At 34.9% G+C, this 20,128-nt stretch overlaps 1 protein-coding gene across 8 annotated transcripts in view; it reads left to right on the top strand.

Annotated features, from left to right (window-relative positions):
- Window positions 1-20,128, top strand: part of EHBP1 (EH domain binding protein 1) — a 432,654-nt gene that overhangs the window by 276,230 nt on the left and 136,296 nt on the right. For all 8 annotated transcript variants that reach the window (XM_057743639.1, XM_057743640.1, XM_057743643.1 and 5 more), the window contains exon 10: window positions 4,711-4,900. In XM_057743639.1, coding sequence (XP_057599622.1) covers window positions 4,711-4,900 — 190 coding nt within the window. The remainder of the gene's footprint in view (window positions 1-4,710; window positions 4,901-20,128) is intronic.

Below are 20,128 nucleotides of genomic sequence, written 5' to 3'. Positions count from 1 at the left end.
ATTACACAACTCACACACACCCTGCTCTCTCCTGTTAACAAATTAAAGAGACATCTAATGTTTGTTTAAACTTTTAAAATGCCTTAATAAAAACTAAAATCAGAATGACTAGGTGTTTCCTTTTGACCATTCTTTTTTCCACATGAAAGTCACAGCTTTTACAAAGTTTCCCATGAATAAAGAGCATTCTAAGTTGCATCAATCATCTGAGGTCACCAGAGGTAGTCTGTAAACACTCAGCTTTTTTGTAGGAACATATCCATAAATTCTAAAGATTGCTCATCAGCTAATGTCCAGGAAGAACTCTGTGTTAATTACTTATTTGGTATTTCTCATCTTTTTCTCCAAAAGTTTGTAGGTCCAACTTAAGTAGCAGAAATCTTCCAGAATTTGTTCTTACTTCAATAATAAACTTATGACCTTTCATCAAGTGAAAAGCCTATATGACTCATCTTCCATTACCAAACTCTTCCTGTATCCTCTGACATAAAACTATCACAAATAAATAGTGCTGTGTTCTTTGATGTTCTAAAATAACCTTCAGAAATTCAGCATATCCATCAGCTCCGAAGAGAAAGTATATACCCTTCAGTACTTTTAGCACGTTCCTTTACACTTAGCAACTGTATGGGTTTCTCAATTTTCTCATATCTGGGGGTTAGTTCAGCCATTCCAGCTATGTAGCAAAAATGAAAACTGATAGAGCAGTAATATTTTTCAAAACATTTATGAAGTGACTTTTGAGGTCCAGCGTGAAATCACTTCTATTATGGTTGTGTGTCAGTTTCTCAAGGGAAGCTGTCATTGAAGTTTATTCGGGGAAGCTACACACTCATTTTAATACATTTGAATTGTTTTTTCAAAGAAAAATAAGTTTTCAAATTGAGAGGGAAAGACTACAGATTTCGTTCCACCCTTGCTTCACTATGTTTGCTAAAATTGTTTCTAATCAACTTTAGTTTTTCTTTCTGTAATACTTTTTCTTGGATTATTTTTTTAAACAATGAATAATGTCATTTGAAGTTATCAATGAATAACATCATTTAAAGTTATTCTGTCCAGTTTTCCACTTAATATAACTGATGAGTTTTTAATTCACAATGGGTTAATGATATAACTAATCTATTACTCAAGTGTACAATATAAGAATAAAAATAAGCCTTGTTTATTCAGAGCGATGTAAGGAGCCTTGAAATAGATTATTCAGATCATAGATGATCAACAGAATGTGGAAATTATGCTAATTCCTTAAATAATTTTTTCTTACTGTTTAAGTATTTTTTAATGTAATTGTTAGAAATTATAATAATTCTTGTCATTACAGAAAAGGGAACAGTGTTCACAATCATATGTATGTACTATTCTTATTTACTCTTTTTAAAACAGCACTTTTTAAATTGAGATATACTTCACATGACATAAAATTCCACACTGTAAAGTGTACACTTAAGTGGTTTTTAGTTTGTTCAGTTTAGTTTAGCATTGTGCAACCATCATCACTCTCTAATTTCAGAACATCTTTGTCACCTCAAAAAGAAATCCCATGTATGTTAGTAGTTAGTTCCAATTAATCCCTTTCCCCATCTCCTGAAAACTGCTAATTTACCTTCTGTCTATATGGATTTGACTATTTTGCATATTTCATGTACATGGAAGTATATCTGGTTCATTCTTAAAGAGTAGGAAATTCAGTTTTAGTTAGAAATCTCTGATCTAAATGGAGGATCATTTAAAGCTCTTATAAGTAGAGGCTTCTTGTCCTTATTCTGATTTAGTACCTAACCAGCGATGCCTAGAATACTGTTGTCTAACAGGTAGATTGCAAGCGTGCAGAGATACTGATTCCTCTGGTATTCTTGGCTGTCAGGCATGGTCGGGGGCAGCTGGAGTCCCTGATACCTTCAATTTCCAGCAGCTTCCTATTTCACTCTAGCATATCATACAAATTTCATTTTTATTACATGTCATACTGTAAAATGGATTGAGAAACACAGCTCTAATTATTTCAAGAAAATGTCCATTTTGATTATGTTTCTAGTATTATGAACCTTAGGAACCAGCTTTGGAAATTAGTTTTTCTGAGCTTTTCTACTTGCATTCACCTTCAATATACAAAGAATACCAATATTCAAGTGGTTAGAGGGAGACAAAGAGACATGAAGAAAAAGGACAGTATCTAGATATCTTTGTTATACATACTAGATAAGTTTTATAAAAGTTTCGCGCAACTTAGTATTGTAAATCAATTATATAAAGCGCAGTAAAAAAAATTGCCTGTATAAAGAATTATGTCATTTTTTCGCTGTTAAGCACAGATTCTCTTGTAATAGAAATATCTATCCTCTAACACGTCTAAGTTTTTTGAAAAACTAACCATCCTTATATAACACATTAATAATGATTATTGTAGCAGCTACCATCTTACAAACTACTGTGGAAATTTGTTAAAGAGAGATGTAACCGGGAATAATTGTTTAAAATATCACCCAAATAATTCACGGATCAATTTATTCAGTTACATTAAAGTGGGTTTGTTCAGTCCTGAAACATTTAACATCAGTTAGCAAATAGTAAGTTTTGAGGGGGAGAGGGGAATTTTTTTCTTTTCTAAGTTTTGGAGTTAAAAAAAATTTTTTATTCCATTTCTTGATTTTTACCTCCCTTTGAACTACTTTTAGAGTTTGAAAAATAACTATGCAACGCCTGAGCAGAGGTGAGAGAAGTTCTGTGGCTGTTTCCCCATCTCAGTGGGAAGGAGTTACAATACTCTAACTGTTGCAATGAGTACAGAGTGAGATTGACATCACAAGTATGGTGTATATCCCCTCTCTTGTCTAGATATACTTGGTCCCCTGAGTCTCATGAGAGCTGACTATCTTTAGGCAGAGATATAGATATTTGGTTAGTGGTTCTAAATGAATCTGGTGCTGTTGCAGTTAAAATAACATGCATAACTGAACACAGAAGGCTATCATCAGTACAGACCTTATATAAATAGGTAGAAGTCCCTCGGTATAATTATTATGTTTGGGTGATCTGGTTCTTGGCTTTGTAGACTCAGAGTCTATTGTTACTGTGCATAAAGATATTGAACTCTAGGGAACAGACTGGTGTTGGAAAAAATGCAACAAACAAATAATAACCAGAATAAAAGTTTATTACTTTGTGCTAGGAAGAATAATCATCATAAACACCAGATACTTGTGTTTATGGATAACTAACTAGAAAAATATCTATTCGTAAAGGGAGTTAACAAGGAAGATTTTCTGCCTGGAATAGACTCTAGGTAGAGAAAAAAATGATTTCCCTTAAAAGTTACAAGCGTAGGCCTACCTTCACATGGATTTGACATTATGTTGGCAGGATGGTCTGGGAACCCCCAAGCCAAGAAAGTGAGAAATAAAGTGGCTCCTAAACTGCTTGGCAAATGCAAGCATGAAACACTTTGAACAGAGGCACTCCCAACTCTAACTACACAGAATTTCCTCAGATTAAGTCCTAACCTCACAATCTAGAATTACAAAATACACAAGGAAATAGTTTAACTAAGAGAAAAAGTCAGGATTACTAAGAGAAACATGAGGATTATAAATGCAAGGAATTCAAATGATAGATTTATCAGATACAGACTGTAAAATAAATATGTATAAATGATGAGTGACTCAAATCTCTGTACCTAAGCCATATGAAGAAATGTTCTTATCAAATTAAAAATTTATGGAGAATTGAACATTAAATTAGACACAAATGAAAAGAGAAAAAGTTAACTGGGTCATAGACGTGAAGGAATTATCCAGAATATAGAACAGGAGGAATAAAAACTTGTAAAAATATGAAGGAGAGAGGTAATTCAACATATATTTAATATGCTTTTCTAGAGAAGGGAATAGAGAAAATAAAGAAGGGGCTATCAAAGATATAATGGCTGATAATTTTTCAGAACTAGTGAAACACATGAATCTCCAGACTCAGGAAATTCAAGGAGTCTGAAACAGGATAAATTTAAAAGAAATACACACTTAGATATATTGTAGTAAGATTGCTCAAAACCAGAAATAAAGAGATCTCAGCAGCAACCAGAGACAAAAGACTTACAAAAGAGCAATATTAAGCCAACAGTGGGCTAATATTTCAAAGTGCTGAGATGAACTACTAACAACTAGACTAAACTACCCAGCTAAACTATCATTTAAGTATGAGACTGAAATGAAGACATTTTCAGTGCCTGGGAGAATTTGCTATTAAAGGAAGCTCACTGAATCAAGTTCTAAAAGATGTTCCCTAATGGGAAGGGAATTTAACACAGAGAAAGAGATGAAATGCAAGAAAAAGAAAAGTTTGGTGAGGGGAGCATAAAAAAAAAAAATCAGTGTTTTCTCATCTTATTTCCTTTTCTGTGGGTGTGGAGAATATATAGGGTTTACTCTTATTACAAACAGTTTTCCAAGGATCTGTATATAGCAGAGCTGAGTGTGACTTTGTATTTTAAAGATTTGAAAATACTTTTTAAAAAGTAAGTTTTTATTGTTAATGATTAGTAAAACAAAAGATTAACAGTGCCTATTTCCAGACTGTAAGTTATCATTGGTTTGTATTTCTCCTTATCATTTTCAGTTTGTTCTAGTTTTATAAATGAAAATATTATAGTATTTTAGTTGGGAATAAACTGTTTTTATAAAGATATTTAACAACAATTCTTCTTTCATTTAGATCAAATCCTTTTTATGAACCTAAACCAACTCCTCCTGCAAATAATTTGGTAAGTCCAGTTCAAGAACTGGAAACTGAAAGGAGGGTAAAAAGAAAAGCCCCAGCCCCACCAGCCGTCTCACCAAAGACAGGAGGAATAAATGAAAACACAGTTGTTTCTACAGGAAGAGATCTCTCCACTTCTCCTAAGGTAGGAGCTTAATCTTAGTAAAACATGTATTAATGTTTGCTTGTTTTCCCCGTACAGTTTAATTCAAATTAAGAAAAGTCATTATTAGCTATTTTTGATGATGTAAAAGTAAAATATAAGTAAATCCATTATACTGCAACATTGTATATATGTTCGGGAGTCTATAAATTTATGGTACAGTATGTATTGGATAGTTTGGGTTAAGATTTGTTTTTAAAATGCTGTTTTGAAATCAGAGGAAGAAAGGCATTATGATTGTAGGGTTGGTGCTTTGAAGAAAGGATACTTTAAAACAGCTAGGCATGAGAGACAGCTTATTCTAATATAGAAGAAGTAGAAGTCATCTTTTGATAAATGTACTAGAAAGATTGAGGCTTAGTGCAGAGAAAGGCTTTGCCAAAGAATTTCAATATTGTCACTTTGGTTTATGTCAGATTACAGTTCTGGCCTTATTGTCATTCTTTTTTAGAAATATTAATGAATAATAACTTCATGGAAAGGTAAAGCACAGTGTTGGAGCAAAGTCTAAAGCTTTTAAATGGTTTGACTGCAAATAGTATATCTTTCATGTGTAAGGTAGAGATGTTGATTTTAGCAATTTTTTTTAGATAAATAACTTATGACCATACTCATGAGTGTTTTGTTGTTGTTGTTACCGTATTACATTATTTAATTCTCACAGGTAGTTAGAGGGGAAATGAGATGAACTTGAACTCAGAGGGATAAAGGTCACATGTCTCCCAGCCAGTAGACAGGATTGGAACTGGCATTTTCATTAATTATGTGCTATCTGGACTGTATTCCACTTCAGGTGCCTGTGCTGCTGCTTTTCTCAAGGGCATCAAGGTTCACTAGTTCCTCTTGGATTTTATAGTTCATTCTGTGGCTTTTATTAAATGCCAGAGTTCTGAAATAGTTTATTTGTTTGCTTTTATGTTCATTGTTTTAGAGGGAGAGTCAGTTCACTGAGGTCCTCACTCTGCCATTCTAGAAGTCAGTCTCCAGGTGTGTGTTTTTATATCAGGTGTTTTTAACTGTGTGTAACTTTGGGGGGGGAAATTAGGACTAAATTCTGTCTTGCTATTGTCTAGGGAAGATGGGGTGGGGTCTGCAGATGAAAGCAGCAGATAGTAGAAGTATAAAGGAAAGGAGGTGGTCAATTCCTATACCCATGAGAACAAAAATGAAGACAGTAACTGAGGCATTAGTCAGAATCAAGAAAGTATGTAGGAGCTTTATCCATTCTAGCTATCAAGAGTACCTACACCTGTCCCTTGTTTCCCTGAATCTCTACTCCATTGCTTACTTCCTGCCCTATCCCCTTTCTGTAGTCCATTGGAGTTTGAAGCTAAGCACGAAATCCTAATCCCTTTGTAGGGGAATGGAAAGGAACTTAACAGTGCCTTACTGTGTGCCAGACAATGTTCTATTACTTCATTTGATCAGCAGAACATCCTGAGAAATACATACCATTATCTCCTTTTTACATATGAGAAACTGAACTTTAGTTAAGTAACTTGCTCAAAGTGATAAAATTAGTATTAACAGTGCCAGGATTAAAATTCAGGTCTTTTGAGTCTAAGCCCATGTTTCCCATTGTGCCATTCTACCTCTAGAGAGGTATTTCCAGTTAAGTTGAAACTCTAAATACATTTTTCCATAGAAATATTGTTATACACGGTGATTAGATTCTGTCCTAGTGAAGTATAACAGGGCTGTTTTTTATATTGTCTTGAGCATGGTGTTCCATTGTAGACACATTGTGGAATAAATAAATGATGTTTTTGGGGAAAGCTGAGCATTTTACCACGATGCTTCTTTTGGAAAATGTGTCTTCATTTTTGGACACAGACAGTAGAGACACAATCAGTCATATTCACAGTAATCTGCTGATCTGGAAGTTAATTTGGATAACTCAACTTTGTGAAACACAACTGTGAAAGATTAATTTTAAAAAAGATTGCTGATATATTATTAAAAGAAAAAAACAAAGTGTATAACAGAGTATAGTATATAGCTTCTATATGTATAAAGTTTTATTTAAAAGGTTTGATTCACGCATTTATATAGACACATACTGCTCATGTACATTATGGAAGGAATCACAAATAATAGTGGTTACCTTTGAGAAGAAAGGTCTTGATGGGATGGCGGGTATGCGCCTCAAAGTCATCAGGGGCCCAGTCTCTTATTAGCTGACCCACCATCCTCAGCACTGCTTGAACCACAGCTGATATGCCCCATTGCAGTCAACAAGAAGAAAGGAGAAAAATAGTCACACCTACCTCTAGCAAGGGAAGCAGAAAAATGAATCTTTATTCTAGTTAATTGGATTACCTGGCTAAAATTCAAGGCTTCTATTGATAAGGAAGATGAGTAAGGTGGATATTAGGAAACAGCAAGCTGTGCCATAGATAAAATATGAGTTTTATAGTGGAGATGCGAAAGAACCCAAATCTTAGTGTCTCTTCTATGAGAAAACATAAATGATGATTACTTAAAACTACTTAAAAGTTACATTTGAAAACCAAACAATATAAACTTTAAAGGAAAATCATCAGAATATTTTGCATCTGAGCATAACGAAGTCTAGAAATAGTACAGTATAATGCAAAACAAAAAACAAAAACCACAAGCAAAACTTCCAGGCTATCAAAAATTGAGTAGTATTTCCTTCAGAGTCAGTTTACTACATTAATACAATGTTGTCTGAAAAGATACGGTAGCTTTCAGAGCATAGAATTACTGGTGAGGTTATTGAGAAACTTTTTTTTGCACCTACAATGTCAATTCTAAAATATATTTGGACATGTGCACAGTAGAGCCTTCGTTAGGACAAGGCAAGAGAGGCTCCTGGGCACAAAATTTAAGGAGACACTTCTTCTCAGGGGGGTGGAAATGAAGACTCTGCTTCTGCACCACCCTAAAAGTTGAATGCCTGCTTAAATCTTGTGCTCTAGGCACTGCCTTGCCTCAATGCTAATCTCAGCCCTGGTGCACAAATGGGGCAAATCTGACAAACAAATGCACAATAGCAGTAACGCACTTAAAAGGCCTTTGTGGTCTGAAAGAACCAGAAAACCATAGCATCAAAACCATCTCTAAGAATTTGCCTCTTGATTTTTCTGACTGTATTCAGTGGAAGAGATAAAATGTTACATTTTGCTTAAAGAAACAAACCACGATTAGGGCACTTGCCTTTTGAAACCAATTTTGTAGCGTAATTAAGTGTGATTTTGAAAGATTGCTCTTTTATATCAATATATTCTGGAGTAACTGAATAGGTGCCTGTCACAGTTTTCCAGCTGAAGATTGAAAAAAAGAGTGCCACCACATAGAGAAAGAACCTGAATAAGGTAAATAAATTATTTGAACACCTTAATGATAATGACTCACAAGTTTGGCTTTTTTGCCAAAAGCTGTATAAAGGTTAAGGAATTAGCAATTAATGGTAAATTGAGTGTTATTGATGTATATTGGCAGGATCACTTTAGGGTGCATTACTGATGATAAATGTGAACAAAACACTGATTAGCTCATGCTTTACTGCATGAAGAAGAGGAACATATTTAGAGTATTTGAATAGATTCATACAAACTATGACAGAACCCTTCTCAGTTCCCAGTATGGGATAAATTTCACTCCATAATAATAAGAAAGATAGAAGAAAAAGACGAGACAAGTCCCACAACAGCATGCACAACAGAGCCAGAACTAGGGTGAGGCAAGAGAGAAAACTAGGGTACAAAATTTAAGGAGCCACTAACTCTCAGGGTCATACAAGTGCAAACATGGCACTTGTTTAAACCCAAGAGTTAGTGTCTCCTTAAATTTTGGCAATAGATGCCTGATTCATAAGTAGAAACTCTTAGTGTTGTTATGCATGAACCTGAAAATGAGTGCCTCCTTAAATTTTGCAAAAATTAATTAATTAATTAAAATAAAATAAGGTAAAATAAACTGGTCAAGAAAAGGGAACTGATCCTAGCATCAGAGGAAATGACCTTCTGTAAAACAAACTTAGCACAGAAACAAAAGTTTTTTTTAAAAAAAACTTCTAATCAATATTTTTAGTGTAATTTGACATTCTATTAATATATTAAATAAGAGCAAGTACCAAAAATAATGATCTGGGACAAAATGTTAATCGTGGATGAATCTAGGTTAAGAATATATGGGTTTTTATTGTACTATACTTGGAATTTTCTGTAGATTTAAAAATTTCCCCCCCCCCCCAAAATAGTAAAAAGTAAGCATTTGAGAATAGGAAAGTTCTCTTGAATATGGAAAAACATAATTTGCTAATTTTAAAATTATAAACAACTGATAGTATATTGCAGAACATCAAATTAAGGAGTTAGAAAACAAACTTGAAAAAATATCTTTAGAATTCAAGGTGAAGAGATGAAAAAGTTAAAATTATGGGAGGAAAAATAAAGGATAGAGTCAGGAGATTCACTATATTTATAGTAGGGTTGTAGAAATGAGAACAGATGGAGGGAAATAATTTACCAAAGAGAGAAAAGAGAATTTATATGGGCTGGAGAAAGATTTGAGTCTTAGATTAAAAGCACTCATAAGTACTAGGCAAGATGAATGGAATGAGATCCAGACCTAGATGTATTCTGATAGTACTTTTAAATTTCAAAGGCAGGTTACCTACAAAGGAAAGATTTTACTATCAAATGCTTTTATAACAAATGTTGGAGACAGTGGAGCATGTTTACATGATTAAAAATGAATAAATATATATAAAAGGATTGAAACACATCAAATATATAAAAATTCATGAATTTGTAATGTTAATACCAAAAAAGTTGACTTTTGAAGTTGCTAGGTCACCAACTCATTATTGTGTAAATTGATAAATAAAGGAAAAGGATCAAGCACTCATCTTGACTTTTCTTTATAAAGTGTATTTCAAGATAATTAAATAGTTGATGAGGGAAAGTTCTTCCCCATAGAACAATTTTACCCATGAAATACAGATAGACGGATTTATCTGTGAAATACAGATACATTGGAAAACTCACCATTTCATAATTCCTAATGAAATAATGGCTCTAGCAACAATCAGCATGGCTGCTAAAATCATTAGTGGAAAGGTTTTATAATAGAGGAATGGATCAGGCTGATACATAACTGTAGTGATCAGTCTTAATGTAATTAAGTGTAAGACAATCAGTCATTTTGCACTTCCTGATATATACTTGCAGTAGCGAATATATAGGACTACCATAAGTATACTTGCCAAAGAATTAAACTGAGATCTAGTCAAGCTACTGGTTGTAATAACTACCAGTTTACAAGAAATACTGAGGGGTAGAGGAAGGAGCATATTAAATGATGACATGAAGATGAAATCAACCAAAGTGGAATGTGGGAAATTCTTTAGGAACTTTTGAATTTGCATCCACTTAATTACATGTTCTCAAAATAAACAAAACTAACTTTGAAAGAACTACAGGAAGAAACCAGCAGTCCATATCATAGTGAGCAGTTACAGTACATCTCTCCCTGTAATTGATGGACTAGGCCAACTAAAAACATCAGTAAGATTTAAAGACTCAACTATTTTGACCTTGTAAAATACTACACCATAGAATTCATTTCTTTATGGAGAGTGACTATATTTGAGGCTCTAAATTTTCAGCAGATGTCAGAAGGTTGGAATTATGTTTTCTGCCCAAAGTGCAATTAATCTAAAAATCAATTTAAAAAGAATAGCTAGAACAAACCCATATATTTGAAAATTAATATATATATTTTCAAATAAACTGTAGATCAAAGAAGAAATCACAAGATAAACTACAAATCCAATGAAAAATTTTGGTTTGGGGCTTCCTTGGTGGCACAGTGGTTGAGAATCCGCCTGCCAATGCAGGGGACACGGGTTCGACCCCTGCTCCAGGAAGATCCCACATGCCGCAGAGCAACTAAGCCCGTGAGCCACAACTATTGAGCCCACGTGATGCAACTACTGAAGCCCACGCACCTAGAGCCCGTGCTCCGCAACAAGAGAAGCCGCGGCAATGGGGAGCCTGCGCACCACAACGAAGAGTAGCCCCCACTCACCACAACTAAAAAGAAAGCCCGTGCAAAGCAAAAAAAGACCCAACACAAACAATAAAATAATTAATTAATTAAAAAAAATTTTTTGGTCTTACTACTTGACACATTGATAAGGAAGATATTAATAATCAAATTGAACTCCTGTAGTCGTTTCTATGATGGTTTTATGTTTACTTAAACTTCTTGCTTGGCACTGTTTTTTAATATAACTCTCAACTTGAAAGGCTTGAAGAACAAGCCTGACATGTTTGAACTTGGAGAAGAGTCTCAAAAACAATCACAGTACAATTGAGTTAATGGAGCAACCAGATATCATAAAATGGCTTAATATTCCTTTTACTGTCTTTTTCCATGGCATTCAAGCAAGAATTTAGAACATATTTTCAATGATAGTAGGTATTCTTTAACCAGTTTATGTACAGAAGGCCAAACTACTGTGGGATATGTAAACTCTTTAATACCTGGATTAAGAGTTGTAATCTAAGATTTAATATATATACTATGTATTGGCTTCATTGGTGCCATTTTCATTAAGGGTGTGTGAGCATTTTCTTTGCAAACCTGCATGTAGTTAGATCATTACATTAGATCTTAAGTTTGTAACCCAGGAATCTTTTGTATCCTTTAAAAAAACACAAAAAACAAAAAAACTTCTAATAGTGTTCAACGTAGTACTGTAGAAAGAAGACTTTAAAGTTACATAAATCCCTCTAATAATGATTTTATTGAGAAGCAAAGCCAGTAATTGAAAATACATTGTGAATAAATTAATACTTATTTGAGAATGTAAACTTATAAAGTATTTGATATTTTAATAAGGAAATTTGTAGTATTACTTTATAGTAAAATATATTTCAGTTCTAGTACCAAATTCCACAGTTTGGGACCATTCTCACGCCCAGAATGCCTCGTGGAGCTCAAGAAATAATTGTTTATCTGTACTACATCATAATTTCTAATTCTAAGATGTAATAATTTGGATAAAAATCCTAAAGCTCTTTCTCCATCCCCACCCCCACCAGCAGCAGTAGATGTTATTGCAGCAGAAACTCTTTACTGTTTATCTATTTACCTCTTAACTGCTTTGGAAAACTTAGGTTTTAACATAGCTGAGCTTTTTTTTTTTTTAAAGAAGGACCATCCACATTTAACTTCTTATATTAAACCTCATAAGTACACAAAACAGAAAAATCTCATATAATTGAGTGATTAGTATAAGCAACAGAGTTTATTTTTAATTTTAATAGAAAACAGTTTATTCTTTCATGTAATCACAATAATTTGAATTATTAAACAGAGATCTTCATTTGGCTTGACTTCAATGAGTTGAATATATCAGTAATGTGCACTTAAGATTGTCATACAAGGTAAAAAAGTTTTTCCATCATATATCATTCCTCTTATATATATTTCTTTAAAACATGTTAATATTTTTAATTTCCTTAACAAAACTTCACCTTATACAGCAGATATTACCTTCGTTTCAGCCCATGCTATTCTCACAAATTTAGAATTGACTAAAACAAATAAAATGTTTTTAAAATAAAAGATATTTTACTTATTTGCTTTTTTCTCAGAAAAAGTGTGCTTCCTATAGAACATCTCTAAATTTTTTCAGAAGAAAAAATTACTTCAAAATACATACTTATTTAATACAAATTGACATACCATGTCCAACCCGTTACCAATTCTATGTTGCTAGTAACTTTCTTAATTTTGAAAATATTAATTCAGACACAAGAGAACCTTATAATTTCCATGAGCAGCAACTATGACTTTGATAAACATTAGCCACAAAAAGACATTCATGGAAATTTTTAAAAGATATTTTTCAATATAAGTGTCATTTTTATATGACTTTTGAAGTCAAGCTTTTAGTTACTCTGAAGGAAGCATCAAAAGTAGTCTTACACTAATTCTTTGCTTCCTAATACCTCAAAAGAAGGCAAAGCTAAATGAACAGTATGTATTGCCAAATAGTTCAAAATAAAATTCTCTTTGAGTGCCATAAATAAATTCTATCTATCATATAAGACATCATTAATAACCTGAATATTTTCATTAAAAGAAATATTCTCATATATGTACATTTGAATAATGTTTTTAAAGGGTATGAGATGCTAAAGTGCTGTAAAATAGAATCTGAAGACTTCTCAAGATGTAACCTCTTTTGATCTGGGATTAGAGACAGCAGTCATGTGAAATGCTAAAGCAAGCAATTCAGCAGTACTCATTGCTACTCTTACCACAGTCTGAACGTGAAGTAAAAATAAATAATTTATCCTACTAAAATCAAATTATTTATCTTAAAATTTGCCAGGACAAGAGGCAGTGTATTTCCAATAAATATTTGTTAATGATAAGTTAATTGATTTTGCTTAGGTGAGAAATAAACCAATTAAAAAATTGATGAAACAGAAAACAAAAAGGATAATTATATTTCTTTTTTGAAGAAAGAAGTGTTCTATAGGAGTGGCTTTCAAAGTTTTGTTTTTGTTTTTGGAGGGGGAAGGGTGAGATTAGAGGGAGTCCACTAAACACAAAACATGTGCTACCTCATGCACTCGTTTTTTATATAGCTCTTACTCTGTGCAAGGAACTGTACTATGAACTAGGAGGAAAACCATGACTAAGACAAAGTCTTTGTCTTCAGCAGTCTCTCAACCTACCCAATATGGAGGCACATAAACAAAAAGTATGATACAGTATGATTAGGGCTATAATAGAGATAGGCTAGAGTTCTATACGACCATTAATGAGAGTGTTCCTTATACCTCATTTCCAAGCATGCCTCATTAGAGGTCAGGAACAGGGAAAATGTGTGTATGTCTGTGTGTGTGTGTGTGTATGTGTGGTGAAGTGTAGTGTAGGGTAGTGTAGTGGTGGTGAGATAGGCGGTAGAGATCACAATTGATCTGGGCTATTGAAGGACAATTAGAGTTCACTAGATGAGCAAAGAAAGGAGAAGAAGGGCATATCAAAAGGAACAGATGGGCAAAAGCATGAGGTGGGAAGGTGCCTAGTTCAAGAGACCATGAGCACTACTGGTGTGATGGACATAAAAGTAGAATCTGGTTCTAAATATTTTTGTGTGCGATTGCTAGAAATTTGGACCTTATTGTGTAGATGGTAGGAATAGTAGCAATCTGTTGAAACCAAGTACAGATGGCATTATTAAAAGGCTGCAGTAGTTCATACACCCAACTGCATGGATGAACCTTAAATGCATTATGCTTAGTGAAGGAAACCAGACTCAATAGGCTGCATTCTATATTATTTCACTTATGTGGCATTTACAACAGGCAAAACCATAGGGACAGAAATGTGCCAGTGATTATCGGGGGTGAGGGGATACATAGGAATTTGGGGGAGGGGTAATGGAGTGGTAGAGGTTATACAACTGCATGCATTTGTCAAACTTATAGAACTGCCCACTAAAAGGGTGAATTTTACAGTATGCAAAATCTATCTTAAGGTAATAATCACAATAATAATAGTAATGGCTATGGAAGCAGAATAGGCCCTGAAAAAAAGAGCCCTCCTGTAACAGAATTAATGGCATTTCCAGAGCAGCTTCTCTTAACATTCCTTCTCCATTGCCTTATCCCCACTGCCTTCTCTGTTGATTTCCAGGTTGAACCTTGTACACCGTTGGTTTCTATTTGGTAAAGGAAAGACATGAACAGATTTCAGTAGAATGAACCTTTGAAGCCAGGAAGTGAAGGATAAAGAGTGATGAACCTGAAGACAGGGATACAGATACAAAAGTTTTATAATAGTCCAGGCTAGAAATCATGCGGATCTGAGCCACTGAGCAATGCAGTGAAGATGGACTGAAAGGGTGAATAAAGCTATAGTTAGAATAGACAAAGCTAAAGAACATGGCCTGAGGGAGAAAAGGGAAGAGTAAGAATCAAGGGTGATTCAGTAGTTTCTGGCTTGGGCAGCTAGTTGGATTGCTCATTTCACTCATTCAAAAAACATTTATTGAAGACTGAACTATACACTTAAAAATGGTTAAGCTGGTAAATTTAATGTTATATGGGTTTTTTTTAACCACAATTAAAAATTATAGTTTTTGAGCACCCATAGTGTGCCAGGCATTCTGTTAGATACTGGATGGAACAGACATGGTTTCTGACTTCCACAGGTACTGTAAAGTGAACCCATAAGTATAAACCTAAAAATCATGTTAAGTGCTTTGGAGGAAAAGAACAATATACTATAAGAGAGAGAATGATGGCAGACCCATTAAGAGATAGTAAGGAGCCAACATCAGGAAGAGTGGGAGAGGAGAATTCCAGGCAGCATGGATGAATGCCCCAAAGCAAGAGATAACTTGTCATGTTTAAAGAACTGAAAGAAGGTCCATGTAAGCGGAGTGTAGTGAGCAAGGAAGAAGTGATGTTATATAAGTTTGGAGAGATGGATACTGCCCAGGTCCTGGAGGATCTCATGGACTGTAGTGACTGAGCATTAAACCCATGTGTGGGGGAAGGCCATTGAAGGTGGAGTGCGTGAATGTTATAGAGTGTGCATGTGTTGAGAAAAAGACATGATTTGTAACCTCACATTCAGCCTTAGGTTTTAACGAATGAACTGTCCCTGCCTTTATCCAATGACCACCTACCCACCAACATGTGTTTTAGACCCCTACCCCTGGTCTGCTCAAGAGTTTTGACTCTGGTTTTATTACTCTCCTTCCTGCATCAATTTCTTACTCTGTACCTGACCATTTCAATTAGCTTACAAATAAAGTATGATACAGTCCGTCTTAAACCCAAAACTTTCTAGACATCACATGTTCCTTCATCTACTTCCCAGTTTCTCTGCCTTTTTTTCTGTAAAGTTTTCTGTACTTATCATCTCTGGTTCTTTCAATCCACTCCAAACAGACTTTTCTTCCTACTTCTAACATTTGAAACTTCCATGGTTAATATCATCTCCAACTTACCAAATCCAGTGGTCAATTTTCGTCCTTATCTCACTGATCTCTTAATTTGGCTGATTATTATTTCCTTTCAGAAAATGTTAGTAGAATTGTTTTAGCAAGATAATAACATGGTTCAAAAATCAAAATGACATAAAAAGATATATATCAGGAAGTCTTGCTACCAGCCCTGTGTCCCCGTACACCATACTACACTCCTCTCTGCCCCAGCTTCCTAAAGATCATCACTCACAGTAGTTTTTTGTATGTTCTCCCAGTGATTTTTACACTAATACAAACAAATCTGAATTTTTTTTCTTACTTTTTTCCTTTTTTGCCCGAAAGGTAATGTCCTATAAATACTGTTCTGCCCCTTAATTTTTCTCTTATAACTTAACAGTATATCCTGGAAATCTTCCTAGTTTAGTAGGTGGAGAGCATCCTCATTCTGTTATACATCTCTGTTCCAGTATGTGAACGTACCATACTTTGTTTAGTTAGTTACCCATAGATGGTGTTGTTTCCAGTCTTTTGTTATTCCGAGCAATGCAGCAATGAAAGACCTTATATACAGATTATTTCATATATGTTAGATAAATGTCCTGAAGTGAGTCAAAGGATAATGCCTTTGTAATTTTGATATTCAGAGTCCCCATTGTCAAGAGGCTTTGCAAAGGGGAGGTACCATTTTGCTATGAAAGCTAATCCTGTGATTTAAAATACTATCTATACATTAATATATTCCAAATTTGTATCTCTGGTACCAACTTCCCTCTCTGATCGGTGTATGCTCAACATCTCTTCTTGTACAAAATAACTCAGTTTTCTTTCCAAACCTGCTATTCCCTTGATTTTCCTCATCCCTCAGCAAGTGGCACTGCCATTCACCCAGCTGCTCAGGCAGAAAACTTAGGAACCATCTTTCCTCCTTCATTTCCCACACACTGTCTGTCAAATGGAACTTTATGTGGTGATGGAAATGTTCTATATCTGTGCTAATATGATTTGTAACCTCAGATTCTGCCTTAGCTTTTCACAAATGAACTGTCCCTGCCTGTCCCTGTCCCTGCCATGTGCACTTACAATGTGGCTAGTGTGACCAATAAGCTGATTTTTAAGTTTTATTTAATTTAAATTAATTTTGATACTCATATGTGACTAATGGCTACCATTTTGGACAGTGCATACTTTTTATTCATCAGCAAGTCCTAGAAGTTCCACTCCTCAAAATGTATTCTAAATCTGATCACTTCTCACCATCTCCCCAACTCCACTGTGGTATACTCCACCATTCACTCTCTCCCAGATTACTTCAGTAGCTTCCCAATTCTCTCTCTGCTTCTACTTATGTACACTATCCAAAGTCTATTTTCTACACAGTAGAAATCTTTTAAAAAATTGATATATGATTCGTGCAAAAGAATACATGAAATACACATATAAGTTATGGATCATAATAATGAAGTGAGCACCATCCAAAGTTGAGAACTAAAACATGACCAATAATGTCAAATCTACACGTAATGTTTTTGCCCTATTCCTCTGCTTGTGATTGCCTGGGATCTACTTCCCTCTGCCAACCACATAGCTGCTAACCATTCTTTTATATGTAGAAACTTCTAAACAATATGTTTATTTCAAGCTTTGCAAAAATGGCATTATCCTGTACACCTAAACAATATGTTGTTTAATTCTGTTTTCAACCTTTGCACAAATGCATTATCCTTTAGGTTTCTCTATTTGCTCAATATTGTGTTTCAATGATTTATCCATGTTGTTGTGTATAGCTGTAGTTTATTTAATTTTACTGCTATATAATATTCCATTGCATGGAATTTACCACAGTTTATTCATTCTCCTGATGATAAAGATAAGAATTTTTCCCCAAATTTCTGCTGCTGGAAATGATGCTGCTGTGAATATTTTTTTATAAACTGTGATATATAGGTATAAGAGTTTTCTTGAGGTAATGGTTCTCAACTTTAACTAGGAAACTTGTAAAAAAATATCCGTCCTTGGACTTTACACCAAACCAGTAAATTAGAATCTCTAGAAGTGGGAGTTGGATGTCAGTTTTTTTTTTTTTTTTTAATTATCCAAATGATTTTTTTTTTGGATTTTTTTTTTTTATAAATTTATTTTTTTATTTATTTTATTGGCTGTGTTGGGTCTTTTTTTGCTGTTCACGGGCTTTCTTTTTAGTTGCAGTGAGTGGGGGCTGCTCTTCGTTGTGGTGCGCGGGCTCCTCATTGCCATGGCTTCTCTTGTTGCGGAGCACGGGCTCTAGGCATGTGGGCTTCAGTAGTTGCAGCACATGGGCTCTATAGTTGTGGCTCACGGGCTCTAAAGTGCAGGCTCAATAGTTGTGGCGCACAGGCTTAGTTGCTGTGCGGCATATGGGATCTTCCTGGAGCAGGGATCGAACCCGTGTCCCCTGCATTGGCAGGCGGATTCTCAACCACTGCGCCACCTAGGAAGCCCTCCAAATGATTTTAATGTTTAGCCAGAATTGATTTCTTGGTTGTTAGGTGTATGCCAATTTTTAAAAATGTTTACTTATTTACTTACTTCCTGTGAAAGATAATATATACACAGAGATATATTCAAAACAAAAACATTTTGCTGCCCTTGGAAAATTCTTATCTCACTGTTCACTCCTCAGGTTTTCCTTTATGTGAAAAAAATCTTTTGTGCTCAGCAATTCAATAAAAATTTGTATTTTATGAAGGATATGGTTCTTTTGAAGTGTAAATGTCTCCAGAGTATCTTTTGGAACTGAAAGTCTCACTGGAATGACCTTTTAAAATCATTAATCACATTGTGTCACTACCTCATTCCCACCATTGGCCTCCCATCACAGAATAAAATCACCAGGGTCTACAAGGCCCTGGTGATCTGGTGTTTGCTTTTTTCTCCAACCTTATTTCCTTCCATCCATTGCCTTTTTTCTTCTATTAGAGCCATACTGGTCTTTTCATCCTTAAGCATGCCTAGTTCATTCCAGCCTCGGGGCCTTTATATTTGTTTTTCACTCCATCTGAAATATCTCTTCTCAATGTCACGTCTTTAAAGAAGCCTTCCCTGACTACCCTGTATAAACCATTCCCCTTTTCTCAGTCACTGTCTTCTACCTAGATAATTTATCTTTTTCCCCATACTGCTCTATGAGCTCCATTTTTCATTTCTATGTTCTTAGAGCCTATCATGGGTGTTTAACATGTAGTAAGTGCTCAATAAATCCTTTTGGATGGATAGATAGCCTACATGCCTCTACCCCAAGGGCTTGAAAGTTGCTGAGGAAGGAAGGAAAGGTCTAAAACAAAAAAACTCTAAGAAAATAGGCTAATACTTTTTTTGGGGGGGAGGGGGGAAGTCAGATTCTAGGACAAATACATTAGTAACAACAGCAATAACAATAATGTAGTAGTAGCCCCTAGCACTTACAGAATTTACTATGTGCCAGCCAGTATTCTGAGAACTTTACATATATTAACACATTTAATCCTCATGACAGCTCTGTGAGATAAGCATGATTATCCCTATTTTACAGGTGAGCACACTGAGGGACAGAGAGTTAAATAACTTGCTCTTCTTATGGAAAGGCATAGTCTCTGGTGTTGGCAGTATAATTTCAAGCAGAATATACAACTTACTGTGTGGTCTGGTCACAGTGTATTAAGGATCTTGTGGAGGGCTCAGGACCCCCCCCCCCCCCCCCCCGCCAAATCATTCTCTCCGTAGCTGACTCAGAATTGAAATATTACCTAGAAAGAACACTGTGCTAGAGCCAGGGACCTGAGCTCTTGTTTTTGGCTTTATCATTTGTAAGACAAATTAAAGAGAAATGAATTAATATTTATTCGTTCAATTAAAATGCACTAAGCACCTCTTAAGTACTAGGCAATATGCATTACCGAGAACCTGTAAAGTCTGTTTTCCCAGTTATCTCACAAGAGGATCTTGGGTGGGGGGGGCGGGGAGGAGGGAGGGAGGGAAGGAAGGAAGGAAAGAAGGACGGAAGGATGAACTCATCCTGGCTCTGCCTTTAATAGAGAGAGTATGAGAAGATGTTTGTGTTTAAGAAAATGATTCAGTTTTAGACAATTTTAAGCTTCTTTCATTCTTTCTTCTCTTCTTCTTCCATCTGAAACTTGCACCTACACATAGATGGCAGAATTAACAGTAGAATTGGTCTTGCCTTTTCCAGGGATCAGCATGGTGAACTA

Source organism: Hippopotamus amphibius, chromosome 7, assembly GCF_030028045.1.
Source record: "Hippopotamus amphibius kiboko isolate mHipAmp2 chromosome 7, mHipAmp2.hap2, whole genome shotgun sequence".
In the NCBI taxonomy this organism is placed as follows: domain Eukaryota; kingdom Metazoa; phylum Chordata; class Mammalia; order Artiodactyla; family Hippopotamidae; genus Hippopotamus; species Hippopotamus amphibius.
This window is presented reverse-complemented; position numbering and strand designations above follow the sequence as displayed.